General features: G+C 31.2%; 1 protein-coding gene across 21 annotated transcripts in view; it reads right to left on the bottom strand.

The window, feature by feature from the left end:
- CHL1 (cell adhesion molecule L1 like) overlaps nucleotides 1–12066 on the bottom strand; it is a 221934-nt gene that overhangs the window by 80407 nt on the left and 129461 nt on the right. For 14 of the 21 annotated variants that reach the window (XM_071212165.1, XM_058288736.1, XM_058288738.2 and 11 more), the window contains exons 3-5: nucleotides 9957–10144; nucleotides 6213–6318; nucleotides 5145–5332 (exon numbers count right to left, since the gene is read on the bottom strand). In XM_071212165.1, coding sequence (XP_071068266.1) covers nucleotides 5145–5332; nucleotides 6213–6318; nucleotides 9957–10047 — 385 coding nt within the window. In that variant the 5' untranslated portion in view covers nucleotides 10048–10144. The remainder of the gene's footprint in view (nucleotides 1–5144; nucleotides 5333–6212; nucleotides 6319–9956; nucleotides 10145–12066) is intronic. The other 7 variants (XM_058288742.1, XM_058288737.2, XM_058288746.2 and 4 more) reach the window with 1 other exon arrangement.

Genomic DNA, 12066 nt, shown 5'->3' with positions numbered 1-12066 from the left:
ATGACAACATGGATGATCCTGGAAGATATTATGTTAAGTGAAGCAAGCCAGGCACAAAAGGACAAATATTGTATGACTTCCCTATTATGAACTAAATATAATGAGCAAACACATGGAGTTAATAACTAGAAGGAAAGTCACAGAGAACAGAATGTGTTAGAGAACAGAAACCTGATGTTTAATCTGTGCAGAATTTGTAAGTTGAAATATTTTGAAATGAATAGTAATGGGGAAAATACATCTTAGGATTTGTAATCAGTAGCTCTATCATATGGGTATATGTGTGTTTTGTGTTTTTTTAATATTGAAAATGTTCTAATGATTGAAGTGACGACTGTACAACACTGTGATTATACCAAATGCCATTGATTTGTGAACTTTAGATAAATTATATGGTTTATGAACAAAAAAATAATAGTAGGGTGGGCTGGAGGAAAAATATACCAAATGAAAGGTGTGAACTATAGTTAGTAGTAATACTTTGATGATCTTTCATAATTTCTAACACGTTTTACAACAATACAAAGTACTGGTGGTAGGGTGATGTATGGGAACCCTGTATGTTATTATGCATGTTTGTTTTGTAGGTTCACAAATTTTACTGCACACTTATTGTTTATGTATGAAAGATATATGTCAAAAAATTTTAATGAAAAAAGAAATGAGGGATATAAACTTTAAAACTTGAATCACAATGTTTCTTATCAATATAAAGGAAGATCAACTCCCTATAGCTTAAGGGTAGAATGAATCAACTGTTAAAGGTTGTAAAAAGCTTTAAATAAATTACTGATTTATAAACTACTAAAAATTGGGGAGATAGTCCTATTAAACATATAGATGATTACAGAGAACTGTTAGATGAAGTAATTTCAAGAGAGACTGGAAATCGTACATAAGAAGTCTCATTTATTTTGCTCTTTTGTACAGCAGCAGGAGAGTAATTTCCTAGTAGATAGCTCAGATCCAACTCCTATTTCTTAATGACAACACTAGCAAATTCTGATCAGAATTATCCTCATTGTTCATCTCTCCACTCCATCTACTTATAAGGAGAGAGCATATATTTAAAAATTCTTTAATCTCAGTTTCCTGTTCTTAATTGTGCCATTTCTCTCTGCAATAGGTCTAGCTAGTAAATTTTCCTTTGTGTTGCTATAGCAACCAATAGAATTAGGGCTAGGGATCACACTAACACTTTGTCTTCTACAACAGACTTTCAATCTTTCTCTTTCTTTCTCTCTCCTTTCCTCTCTCCATCATCTTATATTTCTAATTTTAATATATTTCAGTTAATAATATACAATTGTGTTACCCTCAACCACAATTTTCATGGTAATATTTTCTGATTCATAATTTATAGGCATTTCCTATCGAATATCATTTTAAATCCAAACTACTGAGACCAACTTCCAAGTTTACTTGACTTTTCTTCATACATTTCTATGCAAAAGCTTCTTATTTAATAACATAGAACATCTATTTCAGAAAAGTCTGTAGGCCACATACAACTTACTCATTTTGAAAGTATGAAAAGATATTTATGAAATACTGTAAAGAATTTAAGAAAGAGAAGGCAAGAGAAAAAAAAAAGGAGAGAAGAAAAAGAGAAAAAGAAAAGACCCTTCTATCCACCACTCAGTTACAAAAACTAACATCACTGTTCACTTTCTCTCTGATGCTGATTGCATTCCTTCCCATTCCACTTAGAGATAACGACTGTCCTGAATTTTCTTTACATCATTCTCTTGTTTTTCATTATAATTTTAACATAAAATATTATGTTATTTTAATTTTACCTTTTTTTGAAATCAAACTGTATATATTCTTCTGCAGTTTGCTTTTATTGTTCAACACACTGAGATCCATCTGTCTTCCCTGCTGAATAAACTCCACTCTCATCCATAGCGGGCAGTGTTGTGGGGATTAACTTTGCCACCTAAAATTGTTATTCTCAGACTTTTCAATATTTCCCAAATTTGTGAGATCAAATAATTATATTATTTGGGTTCCAACTGGTACATCTGATTACTAATGATGTTGAGCACATTTCTTACTTTTGTTGACCATTTTTGCTTTGTCTGAGGTGCAAGTTTCTATCTTTTGCCACTTTGATTTTTTTTTCTTTTCTTTTCTTAGAGGTTTATAAAGCTATTTATAAATACAAGATATCAACTATTTGTAGTTAGATACATTGCCAATAAATGTTTCCAGTTTGTGGCTTGTCTTTTCAGTTCCTCTCTGGGGTCTTCTGATGAATAGAGGATATAAAGTCAAATGTAGCCAAATGTATCCTTAATGATTTCCTTAAGAACATTTAAGATGTCTTGTTTAGGAAACCTTCTCTACACTCTGGTCATGAATGAATTCTAAAAATCATCTCATTTTTTTAAAAAAAGTTTCCCTTTTTTCCCTCTAATAGTTACTTGTTCTTCCATCTGGAATGAGTTTTATATATGAAAAGATATGATATGATATATGATATGATATGATATGATATATGATATGATATGATATAGGACTCCAATTAAATACTTCTCTATATGGATAATCAATTGTTCTGTACAATTTAGTTAAAAAATCCATGCTAACTCTCTTACCTTGTTTTCTAAACATGAAATTTGTTTCTGGGTTTTCTATGCTGTATCACTGGCCAATTTGTCTTACCCTGCACAATGTCACACTAGCATAATTATTAGAGCTTTGTGGTGAGTCTTAATACATTCGGAGGTATTAAGTCAGATAAGTCCCGCTGACTTGATTTTATTCTTCAACAGTTTCTACCTAATTTTACTTTGTTCCTCAAATGTGTTTGACAATCAAGCTTGTCACATTCTACACACAGACAGACAAACTAACTACAGGGGTTTTAAGTTTAATTAACCTATATATCAGTTCTGGAAAAATTGGCATTTTACCTTTATTGAGTCTTTTAATCCATGACAATGGTATATTTCCCCTTCTCCCATTTATCTTGGTCTTCTTTAATGTTTTTCAATAAATCCATATGCTTTCACTATAAAGGTTTCACACCTCTTTGCTGAATTTATTTTCTATTTCTATATGATTTCTCCTTTTACTCTACTCACTTTGAATTTATTCTGTTATCCTTAAGTTAGCTCATTTTCATCTTAATAATTTTGGATAATTAATTTTCTATATTTTAAAGATAAGCATCCCTCTTATCCTTTAGCTGCCTCTTATCCTTTAGCTATACTTTAGCTGCTTTGTAATATAGAATTTTCACTATTATTGGTTTGAAATACTTTCTATTTTCCTATGCCATTTCTTATTTTACCTATGAGTAACTTAGAAATATGTTTATTAATTTCCCAATATGAAGCTTTCCTAAATTTATTCTTTATTAATTTTTTAATTTAATTGCATTTGGTCATGTTTCCTTCATAACTCATTATGTCATCAAACATGATTTTTCCCCATGTGCTTGGAAAAAAAGTGTATTCTTCAGTTTTACCTGTTTCTTACATGTTCATTAGATAAACCTTGTAATTCTGTTCTTTAAATCTTCTATATACTTATGTTCACTTGATTGTCTGCTTGAACTGCCAATTATAATGGAAGATATATAAATATCCTCATTATGATAGTAGATGTCTATATTTTTGCTTCATACATTTTTATATTATACATTCCTAGTGAATTTATCTGTAGTAAGCCTTTCTAAAAACAAAGTGTATTTTGACTGATAGTAGCACAGACTTTTTGATAAATCACTGTTAACATTTATCCAGGATACATCTTCTAAAAGTTTAGTTTCAATAATTCTGCATCCTTATGATTCAGATATGTTCTTTCATATACAGTATACAGGTTCTTTAAAATTACAACATTCAGCCCATTAACTTTTATTATAATTACTAATAGACTTATTTCTACATTGTTTTTCTTTTCCCACTTTTGTTTCTTTTCCTCTCCTCTTAAACATTTTTTTCTTCTCTGTTGCACATACTTTGAGAAGCATTCACTTTTTTCTATATTTTTACTGTAGAAATTTCAAGATGCATACTTTATTTATAAACATATACTTTTAATCAATATATAGTCTCTCCTCTAGAATATAAGGATGTTAAAAACATTTGAATTCCAATTCCCTGTTCCAATTTTTATGCTAGCATTTGTACAGTAAGTGTTCATCATTATACTTTTTTCTACACCTTGTGTATATTTTAGCCTCAGAATAAAGTTGGTATCCTCCAAGATCAAGGATTTTCTTTGAGTTTCTTCATTGTCTACAACTCTATTAAAAGAAATTGCTAAATAGAAACTGACTGACAATTTTATATAAAAGAATTTATTCTGTAAAACCTGTGGTTAGAATTGTGTAACGTTTGATACTTTCAGATTGGGGGACATAAATAACAACCAGATAAGCAATGTGGTCATCAGATATTCCATTTACATAGGCAAAATATGGTAATGATAAAATAAACTGCTCTTTGTGATAGTTATTGATTAATAACACCATTGCTATTAAAGTATTTTACAATTTTCCATGATTATCATCTGAGGTAGACATTACCAATATATAGCAATAACTGGTTCTCTTAACCACTCATACTACAATCAAGTGTGACCAGAGGACCATGAGAAGTTGTCACTGGAAGCATTTAAGAGCCTGTATACAATGTATCATGCTTTCTGCCCTAGACTCTATGCCCAAGGTAACATCTGCTTCAGATGGTGCAGTTATAGGATGGATGGTAGCATCTCCATCAGACTGGCTCATTAAGGATGCTACATTGAAAGTAGTTGCCCTGAAGAATTGCCAAACCCATAGCAAACTATGCATAATCAAGAAATAAACTTTTGTTAACACAGAGCTGTGGGAGTTGTTATCATAGTATAATTTAGCCCAGACTGACTGATACTATGTTTAACCTAATTCTCATCCTATGAGGCAAAACTGATACCGATTTTCCCATGTTAGAGATAAGATTACTGAGGCACAGCAAAATTATGTTGCTTTTCCAAGGTCATCCACTTCTAAGTGTCAGTGCCTAGAATAGAATTTTCCTTGTAACGAAATCTAAGTATATGCTGATTAAACTAACACCATATTTCTTTAGAACCCAGTATAACTTACTAAAGCATTTGTAAAATTAAACCAATATCACAATACTTACTTGGAACTATAAATTCTATTTCTTCTGACATAGCAACTCCCAGTTTATTAGAAGCAAAGCAGCGATATTTCCCTTGAAAGTGAGATATGTGCCCTTCATTTGGGATCTTGAATGTTCCTGAATTGTTAGATACAATTATCCGGGCATCAGAGAGATCAAAAGGCTTGTCATCCTTAGTCCATATAAATCTATAAGATAAAAGTAAACTTAAAAATCTGAAAAATCATAATATATTTTTAAATTTAAAAGTATTTATAAACAAATGAGCAAAAATGGCAAAACCAAGACACTAATTTAATATATATATATTTAATGGAATACAATGTAATATTAATAAGTTTCTTAGAAGAATCTAAAAATTTTACAAGCCTTTCAAAAGCTATGACTATTGAGATAAAAATCAAAGGTTGTTCTTTTTAAATTAAAGCTTTTTTCCCAAGTAGAAAGGTAATACAGGCTCAGTTTTGAAAACAGCAATGGGTATGTGCATTTTTGCCATTTTTGCCATATAACTGAGACAATAAATATACAATTTTGCGAAGTGAATGTTTTCCAGCTATAATGATGCTATTAAAGATATTTATTTAATGAGTAATACAATACTATGTTGCATTATATCATGCAGATAGAATCTTACCATTGGGATGAATTAATATTTTTTAACAACTTAAAAATGAGGTAACTACTCACTAAAGATAATAGGTGTCAAATTTAATACAAGCAATAATAAATATGTATAGAATATTACTTATACTTGTGTTAACTTTTGACTTAAAAGCTATCTTTCACAAAGTAGAATAAGGTGTCTTCTGGATTATTCATGGGACAGGAATTATGCTGAGTGCTTAATGTGACACCATACTTCACAGTAAAAATAAATTCATTTGGCAGAACATATATCAAATTACCAAATTTAATTTTTCTAGATATAGCTACTATTTACTTGGAAATCCTTAGGTTCAAAAATACATAGATTTATGCTCCAACAAGCTTACAATGGCCAGAGTGAAAAGTACTATAAAGGAGAACATACATAAAAGGAATTCTTTGGTTTGAAGGAATACTCACGTTGGTTCTGGATTTCCTTTAGCTTCACATTCAATTTGAAAATACTCATCAAAGGGAAAGGCAACTTGTACTTTTGACTGTTTTATAATTGTTGGAACCTGTTGAACTAAAAATAAAAATATGGACTTAAAGAACATGCTCATCAAAAACTGGGGGAAGTTAATTTAGCTCTAACAGATACACTTTCAAAGTGATTTCTATATTGATAAATCAAAGGACTAGTACAAGAGTGAAAACAGATCTGGCTTCCACTTCACAGAATGTGTTTAATTCTAAGAAATATGCTTCACTGTCACCATTTCCTGTTGCTATATCTGATCATTTTCTTTAAACCCATAATAATGTAATGATTTTCAAAACAGAAGAAAAATCATATTCTTTAATATTAAAGTATTTTCCCAGGGGTCTTTTACCCATGCATGTTTTCATAATGTCATACATTGATCATTTGGAAAAATACCGACTCACTGAATTATGCAGATCTTCCAAATAGCAACACATTTAATTTTAGAATGTAAAGAAAAAAATCACACTTATCAATATTAACAGTGACTTAATTTTTTTTTTAAAGTCTAAAGAGTTGGGAAGCTGTCAAGCTTATGGTAGAGGATACCAGTTCCCCACAATTTGAAATTTTATTTGAACGCCCAGATTTTATCATTGGCAACATATATTGTCAGTTGTTTACTTTGAAGGAACAGGGTAAACTAGCTCATTTTTGGGAGAATGTCTGTTATATACCAATCTGAGTACCAATTATTTGCCTGTCAGTTGTATTTTCAAGTAAGCATGTTGTTATGCTTGGGACTCAAAAATGGTACAATCAAGGAATAGAGACAATTGTCATACTTTGTCATTCAGAAGAATTATTTTATATCTATTGCCTACTTCATCCTACAGAATATTAAAACGAATGTACTAAAGGTCTGAAATTTAATAAAATTAATGATGTTTACTACTACATCATGGAAAATCAAACAAAACTTGTGTTTTTGCTTTTTTACTGTTTTTTTTTCCTCCTACTATGGATATATGGCTATGAAGAATACATTGAGTAGTGGTACAGTTTACCACCATTATTTTTGTACCAGCAGTGAAAATGTCAAAACAGTGAAAAGGAAAATAATTATCATTATTAACAACTTAATATTTTTATAAAAATGGTTTTATCTCACGGACTGTTAATGTCTCTCTGGACCTGAGGGGTCAACAAACCTTACTTTAAATATTGATGGCCAACCCAGAATAACTGAATGCCCTTTCCAATTTTAAAATTCCATTCACTTTACTTGTGCCTAATCTGAAAAGTGAGTTCTACTAGTTTAGGAACACTAGTCCAAGTTCAGTCTTTATCCATTTGGTATTCATAAAGATTTTAATACAATTTTAAAAACATCAATATCGCCACTGAAATTTATGTTATTTATGATTACTACTATTTCAGTAGAGCAGGTCTTGAGCTTATTGCAAATTCATATTATTTAAATTTTATTACAGTTAAAAATGGTGAGGGACAATGCACAAAGCAATAGTCCCTTAGACATCAGCTAATAACTTGTGAACAACTTGTTTATTAGAACATGATTCTTTCTTAAAATTGCTAAGGTTGTAAAGTCTCAGCAATAACTAATTATTCAGGGAATAGAGCTAATAACCTTTGGGTGTTTATAAGAATATATTTTCTACATTATAAATCCTTCTCTCCATAATTAGGCCAATTATAGAAACACCGGACTCATTGACATTCAAACTAGATATCTGCCTTAGTTGATTTTGCTAGTGAGTGCTCTAGAGTATAGAAATAAATGGATACTATTCAGTTGTTCTGAAAACATGCCATTAATATTTTATAACAATTGGTGTCTAAGGACAGTACAGCATGAAAATGCATAAGTAACTGAGACAATCAGAATAAAAATGTGTGCTATGGAATAATACAAAATTTCGTATCCTTCACCCTGATGAACAAAGAGAGGAAATTTATAGAATGGTTACATAAGAGAGTATGATCCAGAATCTAAATAAGGAATCCCAGTGATATCCTTCATTGGCACTGGGAAGAAAATGTGGAAATATTAACCCCTTTTCTACAGGGTACACCAAGAACCTTGCTCTTAATTTGGCAATGCATAATCAGTGAGAATCCATTAGAAATGCATTACTTCAGCCTCTTGACCAAATTTTCAAATAGGTTGGTCAGTAAAGAAATCTGATATATTATGTTTAGGCTGACTGGAAGATACCAGTTTACAGTTTACAAAGCACTTTCAATCTGCATATCCGTAGGGCAGTTAAGTGAAATTCCTGAAGTGTGGAAATACTGCAACAGAGACCTGACCATCTGAAAAGGATTTAAGAGAAAGGATTCTTATCTTGGAGACTGGACTACAAGTGTGGGGTTTCACAGACTCTGTCCTGTGTGCCTGCTACATCAAGTAATTCAAGGGGGCCCTCAGAAATGGTTAAAAACATTACATTACACAGAGAGTTATTCCCTTTCCTACTCACAGACAATCTTTCTGAGCACCTCTAGTGGTGTGAACTGTGAACCGCAGTTTGGACATGTTGCTGGTCTTGGTCCACATCCTGGTGGGGATAGGACCATTGTAAATAAGACTTCTTCCAGATGATACTTTAGGTAAGGTGTAGCCCCACTGAATCAGGTTGGGCTTTAATCTGGGTTACCAGAGCCCTTAATAGGCAGAGTCAAAGTGAGACAGAGATAGAAAAGAGAAGAGACTGTTATGTGCAGGGCCTTGTGACAGGAACGTCAAGGACCAAGGATCACCTGCAGCCTGCCCCAGAATGTCAGTCTTCCTAGGAGAAAGCATCATCTTACCAATGCCTTGATTTTGGCCTTATTTTAATCTCAAAATCACGACCCAATAGATGCCAATTCATCACATGGTATTTGTTTTAGTAGCTGGGAAATTAAAACAGAACTTCCATGGGAAAGTTTCCATTTAGTATAAGAACCCCTCTAACATTTTTTAGACTTTCTAAGGTCAAGACCACCCATCTAGAATCTTGATGATTTGACAAGATCATTTCCAATTCTAAGATTCTAAAAGCCAAAGTCCATTATGACTCTTCAGAGAAATATAAGGAATATGGTACTTGAAGTTTAGAGAGAAAAGACTTTAAATAAACTTCTGATGTTTTTTTCCTATCCTATGAGCTTATAACATAAGAGAAAATCCCCAAACCACTACATTACATAGTGGATTTAATGTTAAACAAATTGGATTATCAGATATATTATTTTTTAAGCTTTTCATTACTATAAATGTTAAAAAAAAGATTCTCCCTCTAATAAACCAATCCAAGTATTTAAAAGCTGTGTGTAATATTTCAGACTATCTTAGACATACGGCAAAATACCACCTATAGGTTATATTTCCTGTTATTTGCCAAGTTTGAGTATGGAGATCAGAATATTTCAGTTTTTCATTTGCTAGAAATGACACCAACTCCAGAAACCTATATATTAAAATGCTTTGCCTCCAAAATGAAACAGCAGTATAGAAGGCAAAGAGCTTGAGCTGCAAAATAATTATTACAGCCAAACATAAGTCATCCAAAAATAGGAAAAAAAGCAGGAATGAATTCTGGTGAAAGATTGCTGGAAAATATACAGTAAGATGCTAGAAGAGTCACATTCTCAATCCATCCACAAGTATTCTATTTCAAAATAAAAATGCAAGTATGAATTTCAATAAACAGTTATTGAATATTGTAACTTACCTGAGAGTGGTATTTCAACTGCTGTTGAGGATTTTAACAGGTAGAAGATTAGGGATATGATCAATCCTCTTCCTCTTAATAACATCTCCATTGCTTTTCAGGAAGGAGGCAACCCAGAAGGACTGAAAATATTAACGTCCCCTCCTGCTTTTGGTTTCGAGCTGAGGAGAATGTGGTTAATCTGGAAACTCAAAACAAAACAAAAGAACATATTAGTCCATGTACCCTAAAATATCAATATAACAGAAATTGAATACCTTTGTCTTTTTAGCAATATTTTCTTCGTTATGAAACTGATCATGAAAATAGTTTTTCCTTGTTGTGTTTAAAATAAAGGATAGTTAATATGTGCTATAGTGTAAGCCATTAACTATTGCAATGAATATTTCAAGTGGGTGGAATTTTTACTTGAAAGGTACTCTAGTGTACTCTCATAAGAGTACATGGTTATAAGACTAACTTTATTCTCATTAAAAATATGACATTTCCTCATTAATTTTTTATATAGACATCTAAATATTTGAGTTATTATGAAGGAAGACAAAAATAAATATTTCATTTTACTGGAGAAATTATTTTTCATGTTCAGAGTTATCACACTAATAGAAGGAGAATAGTTCTAGCAAGAAATAAGGAAGACAACAATAAATAATAAGTAGAGAAGGACCAGGTATTTTAACTAAAATTTGCAAAGGTAGGTTTGGTTCAAATAGGAGGTAGTAGCATCAGTTGTTTTCCATTTAAGCATAGTTTGTTCACTCCATAATTTACAGAAATAGAATGAGGATTGGACTTTCTCTTTTTTTTTTTTTTTCAAATTTAATCTCAAATTCAAAAAGTAAAATAACAGACAAAAGACAGCTCAAGAGATTATGGAGGCATTACTCATAAAAAGTGTTATCCAAGGACATTTATTTCAACTAATCATAAAAACAAATTCAATTTTCCTCCATTGTTCAGAAAGATACTTGGATGAGCACAAATTGGTTAAAAGACATGCTCAAGGTCTCCTTCTTAATGAAGAAAATGAAGAAGAGAGGGAACGAAAGCTTAATTATAGTCATATCTCATAAAACTAAATCCCATTTTCTTTTTCTTTGACCTTTAAGATTGATACAGTACCCTCTTTGCTTTTGCTACAAAATATTACAATATTATTGTTAACTATAGCCTTTAAGTTACACAGTTATATTTTCCCATGTATCATCATATTCATAACATCTTGTAGAAGAATATTCCTGTATTTATATGATTAACCACAATCTTCATCTACCACCAATGGAATTGAATCAAGTGTTTGGAAATAAATTCTCACATCCATGGACAAGACATTTTTTTAAACAAATTAATTTTATTGTTACCTATTAATAAAGAATAAATCCATCCAAAGGGTACAACCAATGGTATTTGGTATAATCACATACTGTGTATTCATCACATCAATCATTATTAAAGCATTTTCATTATTCCAATAATAATAATAAACAAAAAATATAAAAGAAAAACTCATGTCTCAATTTCTTTATGTTTCCCCATACATAGCTGTTACTCTGTCTCTCTAGTTTATTTGTATTTATATTTTGTAAAAACAATCTTAAAAGTTTACTCATATTTGTATTTCACATGAGGTTTCACTATGTTATATAGCCCCATGTAACTTTTTTTTAACTTTCCTTCTAGTAATATACATGACCTTAGACTTTCCATTTCAACCACTATCATACACATAAAATAGCTCTGCTGGTTATAAACACCATGATGTGCTTTCACCATTTCTATTCATTTCCAAAGATTTACAATCAACCTTCTTACCACTGACATGAACAGACTGTTGTTCACAGTGGCCTTATTCACAATTGTCCAAAGATGAAAACAATACAAGTGTCCATTAACTGGTGAATGGATAAACAAATTTGTTGCATGCTTAGGGAATATTATACAGTTGTAAGAAGAAATGAAGTCATAATACATATGGCAACATGGATGAACCTGGAGGACATTATGTTGAGTGAACCAGTGCTAGGCATAAAAGGACATATACTCTATGATTGTGCTATTATGTGCTATTATGAAATATATATATATATATATATATATATATATATATATA

Source organism: Dasypus novemcinctus, chromosome 26, assembly GCF_030445035.2.
Source record: "Dasypus novemcinctus isolate mDasNov1 chromosome 26, mDasNov1.1.hap2, whole genome shotgun sequence".
Lineage (NCBI taxonomy): Eukaryota > Metazoa > Chordata > Mammalia > Cingulata > Dasypodidae > Dasypus > Dasypus novemcinctus.
This window is presented reverse-complemented; position numbering and strand designations above follow the sequence as displayed.